Source organism: Heloderma suspectum, chromosome 12 (assembly GCF_057233095.1).
Source record: "Heloderma suspectum isolate Gila_16-S chromosome 12, 16-S_ref, whole genome shotgun sequence".
Lineage (NCBI taxonomy): Eukaryota > Metazoa > Chordata > Lepidosauria > Squamata > Helodermatidae > Heloderma > Heloderma suspectum.
This window is the reverse complement of record NC_139469.1, coordinates 17,209,520-17,228,008: the sequence shown is the minus strand read 5'-3', so window position 1 is coordinate 17,228,008 and position 18,489 is coordinate 17,209,520. Positions and strand designations below refer to the sequence as shown.

At 43.5% G+C, this 18,489-nt stretch overlaps 1 protein-coding gene across 2 annotated transcripts in view; it reads left to right on the top strand.

Annotated features, from left to right (window-relative positions):
- The window catches only part of VPS35L (VPS35 endosomal protein sorting factor like), a 108,450-nt gene that overhangs the window by 65,575 nt on the left and 24,386 nt on the right, over positions 1 to 18,489 (top strand). For both annotated transcript variants that reach the window (XM_084818572.1, XM_084818573.1), the window contains exons 23-26: positions 3,850 to 3,913; positions 5,308 to 5,406; positions 7,041 to 7,118; positions 9,302 to 9,416. In XM_084818572.1, coding sequence (XP_084674698.1) covers positions 3,850 to 3,913; positions 5,308 to 5,406; positions 7,041 to 7,118; positions 9,302 to 9,416 — 356 coding nt within the window. The remainder of the gene's footprint in view (positions 1 to 3,849; positions 3,914 to 5,307; positions 5,407 to 7,040; positions 7,119 to 9,301; positions 9,417 to 18,489) is intronic.

Genomic DNA, 18,489 nt, shown 5'->3' with positions numbered 1-18,489 from the left:
ATAAAAGTCTTGACCTGGTGCTGAAAAGATAACAATGTTGGCGCCAGGCAGGCCTCATCGGGGAGAGCACTCCACAACTGGGGGGCCACCACCGAGAAGGACCTCTGTTTTGTTGCTGTCTTCCGAGCTTCCCTCGGAGTAGGCAGCTGGAGGAGGGCCTTAGATGTTGAGCATAGTGTATGGGTAGGTTCATGTCTGGAGAGGCGTTCCGTCAGGTATTGTGGTCCCAAGCCGTGTAAGGCTTTATAGTTTAAAACCAGCACCTTGAATCAGGCTCGGAAACATACAGGCAGCCAGTGCAGGTGGGCCAGAATCGGTCTTATATGTTCGGACCTTCTGATCCCCATTATCAATCTGGCTGCCGCATTTTGCACGAGCTGCAGCTTCAAATCTTGCCTCTACCACGAACTTACAAGGTGGCCTTAGGCCCCCTATCTCACTCTGTCTCAGCCTCAGTCCTGTTCTCTCTCCGTCCTCAGTATGGGGATAATACCGATTTACGTTATTCTATACAATGTATGTGAAGTGCTTTGAACATTTGCAAGTGCTATATAAATATTAAGTATTGTTATTAATATTAAAAAGTTAAAATAGCTATTGCAATTTTCCTGCTTGGCCACCACTCAAGCTAAAAACCACAGTGTGGGTCATTCAAACAGCTGTTTTACGGGCATGTTTTCAGATTAGCAATCTTTATTGGAGGACCCAGAGTCCCTGCCAGACATCTTCCAAACCATCCATCAGCTTCCTGTTTCTTTATTTATTGGATGGTAAAACACTAATAAGCTAATGATGGTGAAGATTTATTCTCTCCCCCTCCCCCATTTAATTTGTGTTACAGAACAATTACTCTGATCCCATCTGGTATCTGCGCAAGGGGAATTGCAAAATAACACACTGGAGACTGGCATGTCCAGGATTAAGCTAAATTATTTAATTGTAACTGAGCATGATCTATTTTCATCCACACATGTTTGGTTTTATTACAGTTCCCTTTGGTAAACAAATTAAATGCTTATGATTTGAAATGAGTTTGACTTTTTTCCTGTCCACAAAATATCCCAGCATTTTATGGCCATGCTTTGTTTTTGGATTAGTGATCCACAGGAAAGTGTATTACTTTTGCAGTGCAATCTACAAGTGCTACATAAGTGCTACTAACACTTCAGTCCTATGTATGTGTATTCCAGAAATAAGTTCTACTGTGTTCAGTAGGTCTTACTCCTAGGTAAGTGCTCCTTAGGCTGCAATTGTGTGCACACTTACTAGGAGTAACACCCATTGAACTCAATGACACTTATTTCTGAGTAGACATATATAGGACTGGACTCTTGACCATCCAATCTTGAAATCATTAAAAAAACCCAATAATTTAAAATTATTTCTAAGCCTCCTTTAAGGATAGAACCCTCTCAAGGTGGTGTACAAGATAAAAACCATACAGAATAGAAGCAATAAAAATTCAATAAATACGTATTCAATAAAAGTTCCATTTGCAAGTAGTGCTTTTGTAGTTGAGATGCAAACTATTAATTTTTTGTGTCTCAGTAGATTCAACCCATTTTTCAAACTATTGAATCTCAAATGACTGAATCTCAGATGACTGAATTTGATTCTCAGTATAGATTCAAATTATTTTGTGTGTGTGTCTCAGTTGATTCAAACTCTTTTGCATCTCAGTAGAGACTTTTTTCCATGCTCACAATGTGAGGGGAAAAAATTATGGAAGTAGGAAGCCAGAAAAGTCCAACATATGTTAACAAGCCACTGAGAGTCGAACAAGCACAATTTGTTATGTTTACTGAGCTTGATTTGGCCCACAATCTGCAGAAGAATTAAATCTTTTATAACCATCATGTTCCAAATGCAACTGGCTGCAGAGAGGAGACATCCTCTCAGTGGTAAGACAGATGAAACATGACCATATGGATCTTGGGTTTGGCGACTGGAGCTCACCAAAGATTGCTTGCTTGACTCATCTGTTCTATAGGCGTGTTTTGGCATGCTGTACCTACTAAGCTCATGCTCTCCAATTGCGGCACAGTATAATCCAGGATTATCTGGTTATGTGGTTTAATCTGTTGGAAGTTAACATATCGAAGATCTTGTTAGACTTTGGGCTAGTTGGTGTGCAGCCCCTGGGCTATGTCACATACATTAAATCATCCCTCCTCCAATCTAAATTTAGATGGGTTTCCTCATAGCCCCATACCCATTTGTTTAGTATTTGTAAGGTCCTTTTTTTCTTTTCTTTTTTTAATACTGCCCATCAATTATATTCTCGGGGCTGTTTACAAAATCAAATTTAAAGATAAAGTAAAATGTAAATACAAAAAAATATATAATAAGTTAAAAGTCATATCATAAAAGCAGTATAAAATAGCAAGGTTCAAACAGCATCTAAAAAGCCTGGGGAATTTTTTTTTTAAAAAAGGTCTTTGCCTGGTGCTGAAAGGACAATAAGGTAGGTGCCAGGTAAGCTTCTCCGGGAGAACATTCCACAACTAGGGGCCACCACCAAGAAGCTGGTCGTCTCAGACCGTGGGGTTCCCAAAGGAGGCCTTGCACTGAAGTTCTTAATGTAGGGGTCAGTAGATATGGAAACAGGTGGTCCTATTCATTCATTCAAAGCATTTTCACCCCTTTCTTCAGCTGAAAAAGGCTCTAACAGCAGCTTACAATGATCAGTAATAGAACAATCCCTGCCCTCGGGGACACAACACAAAAGGAAAAGGGATTGGGTGGGAGGAGGGGGAAAACAAAAAGCAAACTCGGGTGCTAGTTCTTAGTGGTATGATGTCACCACCGCTCCCAGAGCAGATGGACCTGTTTCTGAGGGCTGCTCACAGTTTAGAAGCAGGCCTCAGTGGGTGGGCTGGGAGGGCTCCAGGAAATAGTCTTGTGTCCTGACCTTCTCTTCTTCAAAGGGCAGTTGGCTCCGAGGACCTCTGGGAAGAGGGAGGAGGAGCCCAGCTCAGTGGGTGAAAGCTGCAGAAAGTGGACATGGTGAAGGTAGCTGCTGACCTTGCTGTTGGCTGCTTCTCCCTACAGCATGCAGAGAAAGGCCGCCCTCCCCTGCCTCCCAGTCACAGTGATCCACTGCAGGCTGTGTTGGCAATATGGTGGAAGTCCGTGCTCTTAGGTGCAAGTCAATTTCCACAAATGAATGAGAAATGACTCCCCACTTCAAGATATCATAAGCATATTGCAGTTAGGGTGCAATCCTAGGCACGTTTAGACAGAAAAAATTCCCTGGGGAATGCTGGGAGTTGTTGGACTTTTTTTCTGTCTAAACATGCAAAGGATTGTGCTCTTAGACATTTTAAAATAGTTTTGCCATCCCTTGAGCAGGAAGCTTTCCTTCTAGTTGGATAAAACTCTGTACTAATGCTATGAAATAAACTTTTGGTAAAACAGTGGCAGCTTTGCTTGAAAACTGTAAAATAAACAAACAAACTGATAAGATTCTTACAACAATTTCAAGATTATTAATTTGTTTTGATTGTACTTGTTTACTCAGAAGTCTTGCTTTGTCCAATGGGGCTTAGTCCCAAGCAAGTGTGTTTAGGATTCCAATCTAAATGACTGTGTGGGTAGAAGATAGCTGTGTGTGTGTGTGTGTGTGTGTGTGTGTGTGTGTGTATGTATGTGGCGGGGGGGATTCCATTTTGGATCTGAAGAAGAATAAGCCTTCAATCCTACATCCACTTCTCCAGGAGTAAACCCCACTGAACTTAGTTGGTCTTACTTCTGAGTAAGCATTGCATTGTCAATCTATAGCATAGCATTGCATTGTCAATCTATTTAGAAGGATTTCTCATTTATGCTCTAAAACGTATTGTTTTCTAGTGCGCTGACATTAGAAGATGAAAAGCGAATGCTTGCCTCTTTGATAAATGGATTTTTAAGAATGGTGAGTATCTGTTTTGCTGTTCTGTGTTTTAATCTGTGTTTTAATTTTTTTTTAACTGGCTGCCATCTTTAGACTTCTTGCCTCCTCTTATCTGATTTTGATATCGTTGTTGCTTATGTTATGTGTATTAGTTATTGTTTTATTACTGATAGCTGTTTTGGGCATTATTTAATGGAAAGGCAGAATATAAATGTAACATATTAAATAAATAATACATAGTGATAATGGTGTATTGGGAAATACAGTCCTTCAGGAAATGAGGTTTTAACATCTAAGAGAATTGATCATTGATTTCTTTTGAAATGCTTGTTCCTATACTGAAGGGGTGATGAATGTGTGGCCCTCTAGATGTTGCTGGACTGCAGTTCCCATCAGTTCAAGCTGACATATCCAATGGTGAGGGATGATGGGAGTTACAGTCCAACAACATCTTCCCCATCCCTGCTACACTGGCTTCATGCTTAGGGTCTCTTGAAAATCTGCAGTGAGTTTATTTTAATTAAGAACATCTAAACTGTTTTGCCATGAAGGACAGTCATGTGCCATCATGAGCTTACATTAAAGTTTATGTAGCTGTCACAGAGTTAACTGAGAGAGGTTCCAGTAAATAATCAAAGAAAAACGTAATGTCTGACCTGCTGGAGATCGCCTCCTTACCCTATCCCTCCAGTGTATGAATTAGGAATGTACAAATTAGGGCATTTGTACTTCTTGGCAAATCCAAAAATTGTAGTCAACAACCCGCTCCCATTAAGTCTCCACCCCCAGTTTATTATCGTGGAAGCTGCTTTTGCGGACTAGAGTCTACTTTATCAGATGGCTTGTCTCACTGTAGCTTCTGGAATGAGTCACCCCAGATCCTTATCCACACAAATGCAAATGTCTTCTGTTGAACCTGAACTGAAATGTAAATTCGTGGAGGATAGGTCTGTCATTTTAGCTCTCAATTATGATAGCTAAATGGAACCCTCCCTGTCCAGGGGCAGTGTACCTCTGAACACCAGATGTTGGGCAACCCACAGCAGGGGAAGGCTGTTGTCTCAGTGCTCTGCTTCAGAGCTTCTGGGAAGCATCTGGCTGACCCCTATGGGAAACAGGATGTTGAACAAGATGGACCTTTTGGTTGAATCCAGCAGGGCTGCTCTTCTCTCCCATCACATCAAAGGGTTGGGAGTTTCCTAGAGGTTATGACTGATGATGAAGAAAACAGCAACAACAAAATCAGGTATTTTCCTAACACTGCTGTGTACCATATTGCTTGGAAAATATGGGATCTCATTTTCAATGGCTGTGTTAAGGTTAGCAACGCACTACGGCAAATCGAACGGAAAGAATGGGTAACTGGATGCCACGGTCATGGATAAGAAATGACTTTGTGAATCTTCTTAATCCAGGTTTCATTTGGCCGTGACTTTGAACAGCAGCTGAGTTTTTATGTTGAAGCCAGATCAATGTTTTGCAATTTGGAACCTGTTCTCGTCCAGCTGATTCATGTAAGCATATCTTGGAAGTGTAAATTAGACTTCAGTGACCGTTTGAACTATTTTTTGCTGCTGCATACTGCCGTTCCTTACATTTCTTTATAGGGCAAGGTCAATTTTGTCAGCATTTTAACAGCCGAGAATGAGCATTTGTACACTGTGTTTTATATCAATTGTTGGCATGTTGCTGCTGTGTTAATCCCCCAAAGTGAAAGGCACAAAGTCAGCAGAGCTGAAAGCCCTTAATTTGGTGGTGAATATTCTGAATTGTTTCCTTCATTTCCACCAACACATTAGTCCAATTAAAGACTGTAGTCTCTGCTTCTCTCTCTAAATTCATTGTATTGTAGAATAGACAGTATTTCTGGGGCATTTTTTCTTAGTCTAAATGTGGGGCAAACTGGTCCATAAACTGAACGGTTTCTCCAGAACAACAAATTGGCACCACATCTTGAGAATTTTAGGTGTTATTTTTTTTTAAAGGCAGGTTTTCAGTCCCTTAGCCTTCAATTATTTTCTTGCCATGCCTGGTGAGATTTTCAAAGCCACCTTGGGGGGTGTCACAACTCCCTTGGCCCCCTCTATCCTTAAGCACTCACACACACACACACACACACACAATAGAGAGGCTTCAGTCTCACGCCTTTAATTCATTATTCACAGGTTCATTACAGATGCAAATCCTCGAAGACTCTCTGGCAACAAAGGAATGCCTCCAGGGGAATCAAATGGGATCAACGAAAGTTGCCTGCAGTTTGAAAGGGAGGCTATCTGGCTAGGCTAATTTAGGGAGGGAGGTCCCACCCCTCGTGTGATGCTTCCCTGTGTAGCCTCTCATGCATCACTAACGGGTTCGACCGTCTGAGCTCTGCCCCTGACGTTTCCCACTTAGCTCTGTGCCGTCACCTTGCGTCTCTTAGGCCACAGTCCTCAAGCCCCTCGTCCTCCTGCTCTCTGCTTCTCACAGAGGGGGGTAAGGAGGAAGCTTCATGTCCAGCCATCTGAGACTTGGAAACCTGAGAAGCACGCCTACCCATATCTGAGCTGGCTTGTGAAAATGCCTCCCCCAGTTCTAGCTGCTCCTCTTCTGAACCTGAGCTGCAATCTCCCTGCGCTCAGAATCAATCCTGACATCGGGTGGGAGTGGGGTGGCTCTCTCCTGAGGGCCCAGAAGCAGTTTGTGTTCTGCACGGTGCATTGTCTCATCTTATTAACAGAACCAGAAAAAATGGACTAAGGGTGCAATCCTGTGCATGTTTAGACAGAAGCCCTACAACTCCCAGCATTCCCCAGCCAGCCATGCTTTCCCCCCATCGCCTTTCCTGCCTAAATTTGCCTAGGATTGCATCCTTAGTGAAGAACTAGAAGCACATTTGCATAATTTATACAGGTTGCAAAATCCAGCTTTTTCTGGTGCACATTTGGGTTATCTTTGTGCAGGATTTTGATCTTTTTAGCACAGAATACACACAGTCCTATTTGTGCATCCTTCTGTGTCTTCTTCCATCATCCCTGAAGCTAATTTACAGTTAAAGTACACCTCATTTATGATTAAACTAATTTTAGTCCCATTGACTGTTATTGACAGTACTTAAGTTGTTGAGTTGCAGAGTTGCTCTCATCGGTAACATATTCTTTTAAAACAGAGTGTGAACCAGCTGGCAATGGAAACACGGAAAGTGATGAAAGGGAATCATTCCAGAAAAACTGCTGCATTTGTCAGGGTAGGTGTGAAAACAGAGTGACTTCCACATCCTTCATTATTTCTGTATGAACAACATTGTGGTCAGTTATGGACGTAGCAATAAACCATGGTTTACTGACACATGAGAAAACAAGTGAACATTGGGCTTATGTGCTCCCACTTCTCCTCTAGTGTGGCCGCAAAGAGGAGATTGGAAGCAACTGCTTCCTGATTTGAACTAACGAGTTGTTATTCTGAACCAGGGAAATGCTTGTTAGTTTAAAGCAGCCTTTCCCAATGTGGTACCCTCCAAATGTTCTGGACTGCAACTCCCATAATTCCAGCCACCATTGGCCATGCTGGCTGAGAAGATGGGAGTTGCAGTCCAACACTTCTGGAGGCCACAACATTGGGGAAAGCTGCTTTAAACAATTGTTTTCTGAAACAAATCAGGACCATGAACCATGATTTGATCCTGGCTTGTTTTAGAAAAACATAGTTTAAACTAGCCCCCCATTCGAATGTAATGATAAACTCCAGTTAGTTTAAAACAGTAGCTTCCAATGTCCTTGTGATCGAGCCAAAGGAGGACAGGGGAAGGGGAGGGGCATACAAGCCCAAGGCTTGCTTTTGCTAATTCACCTCACGCTAAATTAGCATTACATCCAAAACAGGCCAGTAAGTTAGTCTGAGCATGTACACTTGTTCAATAATATTTGTGAGCAGTTCTTCAGCCATGCTGTATTCTTTTCCCCATATGATTGGCATGACCAACCTTTGGATACCAGGGCTCCTGTAATATTAACCATTGTGCCAAAGGGGAATTCTGGCAAGTGCAGCTTTTCAAACCCTGGAGCACTGTGAGATGACAAGCTGGACCTTCTGGAATCCCTTCTGCTACACAAGGGTTGGATGCTTGCCAAAACTCAGTGTGCGGATGGCCTTTTATGTGTAGCCTGATTCTGTGCATATTTACTCTGAAGTATTTCTCTGTATTCGGTGGGGTTTGCTCCCTAAGTAAGCATCCATAGAGCTGCAACAATCCTTACCTCATTTTTCGTAAGCTAAGGTTCCTCTAGCTTACTTTTGTCTGGGCAAGAGCATCAGAACCTGTTTGTACGTCTCCTTTCAAGAAAACAGGGAAGTCACATCTTTGTTTTGAGACCTGTGCAGAGAATATCCCAAAAACTGTTATGAAGAAAAGAAGGTATATGTGCATTTTTGCCTTTCCAAGAGAGTATGCATATGCATTTGGGGTACTGATTAGCTTTAAAACAGTGAGGCTAGGCAAAAAGATTCCCATTCATGACATATAAGGCAGTCAAAACCACCTATGGAGGGTGGCACCATAGCTGTATTTTGGAGAAAGTGGGGAGGAGGTAGGAGAGAGAAGGAGACAAAGTGGTGGGAGACAAAGCTAGACATAAGGCCAAATCGGGCAAGAAAGCTGGAGCCCTGTGATTGGATGTCCTGCATTTTGTTTAATGGCAAATAGCAGCTGATGAGGCGGGGGGCAGGAATTTCAACCAGGAACATATCATAAGAACATAAGAAGAGCCCCGCTGGATCAGACCAAGGGTCCATCCACTCCAGCATTCTGTTCATGCAGTGGCCAACCGGCTCCCCAGGGGTAACGCACAAGCAGGACATGAGTGCAACAGCACCCATCTGCCCATGTTCCCCAGCAACTGGTGTACATAGGCATACTGCCTCTGATATAAGAACATAAGAATGTTGGGGGGAGGGGGGAGTCCCAATCAGAATTGTACCCCTCCTCATGGTTTTGTTGTTCAAAAAAAAACAGGGAGCTGCAGTCACAAGTTTCTCACTGTTTCATCTAGTTTGGCCCTCAGTAAAAGTAAAAAAAACAACAATATTTATGATAACCAATTAAAAGTGAGGCCTATGTTACCAGTTCAGGTTAAAGGTAAGCCCTGAGTCTGGAAAGCTTGGAGGCCACTGATCACCACCAGCTCATAATAATAGTTTTAAAACCTTATTTATATTTATGATTTTATCAATGTACATGCCACCCTTGAGTATAAATATTTCCAGAGCAGCTCATAATATGAAGAAAAAGAACAATACTATCATCAAATAAATGAATAAATACACAGGAATAGAAAGGCAGGTAAAATGACAACATTTAAAAACGATTATGCTTCCTGATGATTCAAGACACATCCTGAATAGTCTTGGAACACTTTTACTTCCTTTTCTTAGGCTTGTGTTGCCTTCTGCTTCATTACAATTCCATCTTTGACAAGTATCTTTGCTCGTCTTAATCTGTACCTGCACTCTGGACAGGTGGCTTTGGTGAATCAGTGCCTTTCACAAGGTAAGCCTTATTGACTTCATAGTTGCTTCATTTTTACAATACATCATTATTTTAGGAAGCAGTCTTTTGAGCTGGATGGGAAACAACAGATAATTGTTCACATTGTGAATGTTCTATATAATGACTTAGGAAAGGAGGTTGAATCTTTTCTTATCCCGGTTCATTTGGCCTTGGTAAAAGACAGGTGCCTTGCATAGAACAATATGCTGGTGAAAAGTACTTTGCTAATAAAAACAAAATCCAGTTGGGGAGAGAACAGGCAAGGCACGCCTAGCGTTTGGAAACGTGAGGATCCAAGAAATGTGCTCATTTTTCTTTGAAGTGCTACTGAACCAATGATTAAAAATGGTGTTCAGAGACTGCACTTTGCTTTTGGACAAGATGCAAAACAACCAGAGTAAACACATGTGTAACTTGTTTTAAAATTCTAATATTTGGGAAATGGTAAGAATGTTAATGCTGACATGTTAACTTACTTATTAATAAGGGTGTTCTGTTCCTTCTTAACAAAACCTTTTTTCTTAAAAAAAAAAACTTAACTGCAACAGATTTAGTTTCACAAAATATTCTGACCTTTCTTTTCCAAGTTGTTTGGGGGTGCTCCTTGATTCATCTTTGTCACTGGAAGGCCAAATGCTTGCAGTGGCTAGGAGTGCCTTCCACCAGTTTCAGCTGGTGCATCAACTACGGCTGTTCCAAGGGATAGCCCTTCCACTGTGACCCATGCATTAGTGACCTTAAGGTTGGACTACCAAAATGCCCTCTATGTGGGGCTGTCCTTGAGGCTGGTCCGGAGGCTGCAGCTAGTGCAAAATACAGCAGCCCAGCTACTCACTGGGATGCCATACTGTATGCATATTACAATTCCTGAAAGAGTTGCACTGTCTGCTAGTTAGCTACCGGACCAGGTTCAAGGTTCTGGTGTTGATCTATATGGCCCTGAACAGCTTGGGGCCAGGTTACTGGAGGGAGTGTCTTTTCCCTTACTGTCCCGCTAGGTCACTGCGATCGGCTGGCGAGGTGCTCCTGGTTTTGACACATTTTGGAGAGGTGCGTTTGGTGGCAACCAGGAAACAGGCCTTCTCTGTGGTGGCACTGTCCCTGTGGAATGGTCTTCCCTTGAACTCAGAGTGGCACCAACATTATTGATCTTTCAGCAACTCTCGAAGGCTTATTTATGTACCCAGGCCTTTGCTGGTGTTTAATTCTAGTCCTTAGTATTTGATTTCAATTTGCCCTGGATCATGGCTGTTTTCATTATTTTAATATTCTATTATTTTAAGGTTGTGTGTTGTCAGTTGTTTGCTTGTTTATATGTTCCTCTTTGTACCTGTTTTATGAAAGGCAGGATAGAAATGCTTATATAAAAATAAATAAATACGATGAGTTCATTTTGATGATTGCAAAAAAGTGATTGCTATATGCTCAACCTACTTGGTACCTGATGCTCGAGCTTTTAGAAACAATGCCTACATTGTCTTTTTAGAATTAAAAGAGCAATATTAAATAGCATATACAAGTCTCATATTATGGATCTAGCATGTGAATGTAAATGAAAGGGTTGTAATGGAGAAGGTGGTAATGAATACTTTGAGGTTTCTAATATTGCACTTCTGCAGCTCCTTATTCAGCTTACCTGGGCCAGGATTTGACATAATATGCACATGCGTAAATCCCCGGAATGTCAGGTAATTAAACCAAGAACTGCACTCAGCCAGCTGGAGGTAATGCCTTTGTGTTGCCTCTGGCTGACCCAGTAGACAGCTTTGGGTCAGCTGGAGTCATCTTGATTTAATTACCTGATGTATTGTGGGTAACAGATGTCTTAGAAGCTGCTGCCCAGTGGTTGACTTATTCTTGGCAGAGGAATGAGTTAGGGGTCTCTCTCTCCCCTTCCCCCCCTTTTTTAATTGAAAGATTTTGAAACTGCCTTTCAGAGCATAATAGTCCTCACAAGGCAATGTTGAGTTCTTTTTCGCTCCGCCTTTTGATGGCTAATTTTGATTGTTTGCGGGAGGATATTGGAGCTCAGGAGGGGTTAAGAACATAAGAAGAGCCCTGCTGCATCAGACCAAGAGTCCATCTAGTCCAGAATTCTGTTCACACAGTGGCCAACCAGCTGCCCATGGGAAACCCCCAAGTTGGTCATAAGTGCAATAGCACCATTGCACTTGTATCCCCCAGAAACTGGTATGCATAGGCCTACTGCCTCCGATACTGGAGGTAAGATCAGCACTAGTAGTCACTGACAGCCTTTTCCTCCATGAATTTGTCTCATCCCCTTTTAAAGCCATCCAAATAGGTGGCCATTGCTACATCCTGTGGTAGTGAGTTCCATAGTTTAACTCTGTGCTGTGTGAAGAAGTCCTTCCTTTGATCTGTCCTGAATCTCTCATCCATCAGCTTCATGGGATTGTGTAGCATGTTTGTCACACTTTTTTTTTTGCACAATTACATTTTTAATGTTAGGATTGGTTATCATAGGCTAGTCGTTCTTGCCTGCACAGTTCTGCCTGTTTTGTTAGCTTTCCGCCGCCAGTGGTTTATACTGCAATACCGTGCATAGAAGAAGTGGTTGGAAAACATGCGAGGATTAAGAGTTGAAGACTGTGTTGTCTGGATCCCCCATAGAATTCCGTGAATGAGGCTGGAAGAACATCCTGATAGTGTGAGTGTTTGACAGTGGAGCATGCTGCCTCGAAAGGTGGTGGGCTCTCCTTCATTAGAGGTTTTTAAGCAGAGACTGGATGACCACCTGTTTGAGATGCTGTAGCAACAGATTTCCTGTATCTGCAAGGGGGTTGGACTAGATGACCTTTGAGGTCCTTGCCAACTCTGTGATTCTGTGACAAGATTATATTCACCCTGTCTTTGAATCACTCTTTTGGGAGTGGGGAGCAGCAGAGGAGTTTGTGCATCGAGCTATGTGGCATGTTCCTTCTAATTTGGATGATTCCAGGCATACACGTGCAAGGGAGAGTGAGCTGAATCTTGCCTCTTTCAGCTGCCAGCATTGTGCACTTACTAGTAAGTTCCAGCTGTAAATGCATACAAGCTGGCATCAGAAGCTGACTAAGGCTTTTCCTGCAAGGCTACTCATTTATTTCTTTGTTTAGACACGATGCTGTATGCATCGTCAGGGCAGGGGGATTTAGAGCAAAGCTGACTGTTCCATCCAAGTACGTCGCAAAAACAATAGAGCAGCAAAGTCAGTGCAGTACACTTTGTATTTATTTGGCTTGTTCATAGGCAAACCAAACAGAGACCGCAGTATGAAGTCATTTTTGGTTCCTCTGCTGTGATTATTAACGCATTCGTTGTTGTTGTTGATGCTGCTGCTGTTGTTGCTGTTTTTCTCCCCAGATAATTAATAGATGCTCTTCTTTGTTCAAAGTTCTAACTTATCCTATCAACAGAGGTTTGGGGCAGCTAAAATAATTCCAAAAGCAGTAAAATCTTTATTGGAAACATTAAAAAAATGTCTACTAAAAGAGCTCAATTTGAATGTCTGTAGCCTCTTCTCAGGTTCTTTCTTAAGACTTTCAGGGAGAAATCCTATGGCTGCTAGATAGCAGTTAGACGGCCACAGGATATCTGGTTTTCTAGGAACCGACCTCGGAGCCCGAGCTCCGAATTTGGCTCCTGGAGAACTGATCTCCCCCCACTTCCGTGCTGCTATGGAGGCAGCGCGGAACAGCCCCGTCCTCTGCGCTCGCAAGAGGAGTGCTGACCAGCCGAAAAGGGGCGTTTCCAGAGGGCATTCTGGGGCGGGAAGGGCCGAAATGCCTGTAGGGCACACCCAATGTGTCATACAGCAGCCTCCTCCCGCGCTTGGCCCTCCCGTGGCTAGACAGCCGAAATTGCCTGTCTAGCCGAAAATGCAGGGCAGGAGGACTGCGGAGGGAACGATCCCCTCCATGCTTCTCCTGCCCTGCACTGGATAGGCGGTTGCCTCCGAGTTCGGAGGTGGCCACCTATCTGAATAGGTCTGTGCCCTAAATCAGGTGCAGAACCTCGTACCTGGGAACCAAATCCGGCCCTCCTGAGGTCCCAGTCCGGCCCTCCGGGGTTCTCAAAATGGCCACCCCCTTTCCTCTGGCTCCACCTTTTTCTACCCAACCACTGATTGGTGGTTTCTTGGCCTTTGAGCAGTTTTTCCCCATTCGAAAAGGCTGAAATGCCTCTCCGAAGGCTTAGCTACTGGCAGGAAGAGCTTTCAGCTAAAACACTATGGTATTTTTGACCCCATTCCTCTTGCCCCGCTCACCACTGAATGCAGCCCCTGAGAGCTTTTCCAAAAGGGAATTCAGCCCTTGGGCTGAAAGAAGGAAAACAGCCCTGCTGTAAATGGTTGTGTGAGGAGCTGCCATCAACCCCATTTAAAAAAAAGGAGTTCAGAGCAAAACATCCAGGATGTTGAAAGTGGAGGGGAAGACCTTCTGTGAACTCTGTCTCCTCCCATTTGGCTTCCTGTCCCTTCCCACGTTCAGGGTTACATAGGTCCTGGATGCTTTTACACATAGCAGTAAAAGCTTGCATACTTCGATATTCACGAGCTCTGCGGCTACCTTTTTCTTAACTAGATTAGTTACGCTTAAAACTTGATATAGGTGTCTTCAGTCAGGGCTAGCCCAAGAATTTTTTTCTGCCGGAGGCAGAGCAGCAGATGGTTCCCCCCATCCACCCAAGTCAAGGTGCACAGTACCTAAAGCCAGCCATTATTTTGCCACATGAAGCAGGAAATTCCATAATTACCTCCCTATCTCTGGCAGTAAAAATACAATAACAACATATAAAATAATTTAAATTCTGTGATTATTAAAAAAAATATCACCCAACGATGCATAACTTGGATGGAACAGACTTATGACTGAGTACATGCAGAACTGACGGGGACTAGATATAGTCAGTCTGCATTCCATGCCTGCTGAGCATGCTTGGTCTTCATTGTTCTCCACCCCTTAGGGATGTTTTTCTGAAGGTTTTTTGTACCTCTGCAAAAGCTGGGGTTCCCTTGAGCCTGTTGATACCTCTTGTATGTAGGCGGTGCAGTTTTGGCTGCATCAGCCATGGCACTCACCTCTGATCATTGGAAATAGAGGGGATGCTGAAAAATATGTTGTTGGAGCATATTCAAGCTGCATACTAGCCTGGATGATTTGGGGGCACAATCTTATACACACTTACCTGGGAGTGAGTCCCATTGAACTTGGGCTTTTTTTCTGAATAGACATGTATAGGATTGCATTGTAAGTATGTGGTCTACCACACAGAATTTGATTCGCTCTGTGTAATTTCACAGAGCATTGCAGCCAGACAGAATAAGAAGTACTCATCAGATATGCTTTCTATCATGGGTAATGTGCTGGACCAAACTGAGAGAACTCTCTGGTTGCAAAATGGACAGACTGATTGTTAATTGTACAGCTCTTTATAACATTCACTGGAGCATGTGTCCATGAAACGCGTAAGGCTGTCCTGACATTTTGGTCATCTAAGCTGTTAAATCTTTGCTTGGCTCGAAGCATAATATGCCACATGGCCAGAGCTATCCGACTAATTTGGGGTTTTATGTATGACTAATTTCACCAAGGGACTGATAAAAATGGAAATTGCACATTGGGGTGGGATTTGTTTTGCTCGAGTTTGCTGACCAAATCTAGATGCAGAGTTCAAAAGTACACAGTATTATGGCTGATCTAATATTCCTGACATGTTTTCTCTTAGCTGATAGCACAGCTATCTCTAGCTTTTATTTCTAATGACCTAGTTTTCTGGACTGTTTGGAAATGAAGAACAAAGGATCCTTCAATTCTGATGTTTTTCATCATCTCATAATATTTTCTGCTTTTGCACTGAATATTTTTCATCCCTGAGGAGAGGTCATTAGAAGAAATTGCTGCTGCCTCTTTTCTCCCACCCCCTCCCTATTTTGCAGGATTTGATTAGATCTTTTTCAATCTAGTTTCTGACCTGGTTGGTACCTAATTGGTCTTTGTTGCCCTTTTGAACGACCATGGTTTGATCCTAGCTTGTTCACACTAGAGTTACAACAAGCCACAATTCCCCCAGTTCAGACATAATGATAAACTGTAGTTTGTTTAAAAGTGAAACCCCCCTTGCAGCCACAAAAGGGGAGGAGAAAGGAGGGGGAAGAGCATGGGGCTGAAGTTCCCCATGCCTCATTTGTGCCCTGGGAAACCATGATTTCTGTTACGTCTAGGCTCCTGTCTCTCAGCCTAACCTACCTCACAGGGTTGTTGTGAGGATAACGTAAGTGGGGAGAAGCCACGTACACCATGCTGAGCTCTTTGGAGGAAGGGTGGGACAAAAGCATAATAAATGAAATAAGCATGTTAAAGAACAGTGGACAAGAACACTGGTACCCTTACAGCATCTCTAATTGCCAAAAGCTGGTCTCCCCCCCCCCCGCCCCAAACATCGAGAGATGCATGGAGAGCACCTTCCAGATCCTTGAGGCCATATAGAGCCTTCCTAGGATGCTTAGCTGTGCAGCCTTTTGAAGTACCTGCAATGCCAGAATTTTGCAACGAAACATTCAAAACTTGGTTCCCCCTGCAACCAAGCACAGTTAGGGCTTGCTAGAACAGGTCATTAATTCTCCTTGCCTGAAGGTCACACATATGCCTCTGCAGAAGGATTTATTGCCTAGTGGTCAATGAGAATGAAGGAAGATCTGCAGCGGAGGAGGAAATTTAGTGAAGCATAAACGAGGCTGTATACAGAGCACAAGCTGTTAATTGAAGCCTAGGAAAGCTTCATTCGCAATTTATGGCACCCAGTGCTTGGCTTCCCGCTCTCATGAAACACAGTGCTAGCTTGCCTTAGGAATGGAGCCTGAATGGACAGCCTGTATAAGGAGCAATGTATTTCAAATTTAACTTGCCATATTTCAAGGGTGAGTAAAGGTACTATATAAGCTGTTTTAAACAGATGGTAAATGCCTCAGGATTGAATTAAGGAGCTTTCTTACCAAAGATTGTCCATGGGCTATAGCAGGCCTATGGACCTTTTCTCTTGCCATCCTCTTCCCCCATCTCCTTCCTTCCTTCCTTCCTCCCTTCCACCACCTTTCTTCTTCGCTGTTCTCTGCTTCCGGTGGGTGCTGTTTTTTCTTTGATGTCATAAGGGTGATAGTTGTAAAAGGTGTGTGTATACGTGTGTGTTTGTATAATTTAGAGATAAGCTACAATTCCTTTGTTCTGCAGATACCGACGCTATGAATATGTTAAGACGTGTTGTGCTTGTGGTGGTGCAGGGATAGAGCTCCAGGGAACTAGGTGGCAAGGTGTAAGGCCCCAGGCCTGAACCAAGTTATTAGTAGTTTTAGAGGGGCTTAGATGATTCATTGTGCTCTCTGAATTTGGTTCAGAAGGCTGCTGTTTTCCCTAACCGGCCTCTTGATTTACCAGGATGAGTCAAAGAGCGATAGGGCAGCCTCAAGCACATTCCATACTAACGAGTGGAGTGTCTTATCAGTATGCACCTGGGAAGTGAAGTTTGTTTTCCTTAAAGCTACAAGTTGGCTGTGCTGGGAACCAAGCACTGCTAGCCTGTGCTGGGAAAGCTGTAGACGAACGATAATTAATTCTTGCTGCTGTCATGCTGCCTCACTGCTGACATGTATGGTATAAAACGCATTGTACCCCATAGCTCTGGGTTCAGAGAAGCTGTCTGATCCAACCACTGGGTACGCCTGTGTGCTGATTGTACTCAATAAAGTATCTCCTTGTAAGTAAACCTGGATCTGATTTATCACTATCTTGGCACCTCTAAATTAAGAGTTTGAAGCCCATGGCCGGGGCAATACATAAAGTCACTAGTTGGTCCAGACACAGGGGCCCAGTTTGCATGTAACAAGAAGCCTTGGGTTTTCCCTGATGACCTGGCTCTTCTCTGGAACTCCCTGACCTGGATGCACGTAACAAGGAGCCACTGTGGGTGAATTTCCCTCCAGGGCTTCTTGTCAGCGGTGGGTGCCATTTTGAATATTTGGGGTGTGGCAGGGGAGTGCTGTAGCTTCCCATTATGTGCGAACCCCGTGAGGGTGGGTTGTTTGGGTGGTTAACAAGCCAGTCCAAACCCATGGGCAGTTTTAGGGTTACAGGTGGCTTGTTAACCACCCCAACAGCGCCCCCCCTGGATTCGCACGTAATAAGAAGTGATGGCATGCCTCTGCAGCACCCCAAATATTCAAAATGGCGGCCGCTGCTGTAACAAAAAGCCCTCTGGGAAATTCACCCACTCTGGCTCCTCGTTATGTGCATCCAGGTTAGGGGGTTCCAGAGAAGAGCTAGGTCATTAGGGAAACCACAAGGCAGGCATCTATCTGGGAGCTGACCGAAGGTTTTGAAGCCTGAGGTTTCAGAACCCAGCCAGAGCACATCTGCAGGCCATTCATGCTGCCTGAGAAATGGTCTACTTGTGAGCAGAGTCTTATAACTTTACTCACAAGGAGCCCTTATTCCTCAGACAGCTACTTCTGTGTTTAGCAACTGGCTGAGCCAGAACCTGTAGGTATGTGTGCTCCCTGAGGCTTGGTGGCCACTCAGTGTCTGCCTCGGAGTCCAAGAGGGGGCTACTTCCATCGTGAAGTACTTCTGCCCCACAGGCAGTTCCTCCATGTTTTGATTCAGGCCTTCCTCTGAAGAGGAGTCCTCCAGAGGGGGTATGGGAAGAAGTGTGTTGTTGTTGTTGGTATATTTATTTATATCCTGCCTTTTTCCCAATAATGGGATTCAAGGTGGCTTTACAACGTTAAAAACTTTGTACTTTGTACAGTTAAAACATATAAATAGAAATATACAAAAGTTAAAAATATAATTAAATCATCAATAATATTAAAACTGTATAAAATATCAAAATTTTAAAAGACAAGAAATATAAACTGTAGTATCCAGCCATCATATTCTCACAGGTCCGGACTATCTATCCCCAAAGGCCTGCTGGAACAAAAAAGTTTTTGCCTGCCTGCGGAAACATACCAAGGAGGGTGCCACTCTCACCTCCCTGGGAAGGGAGTTCCAGAGCCTTGGGGCAGTGTACTAAATGC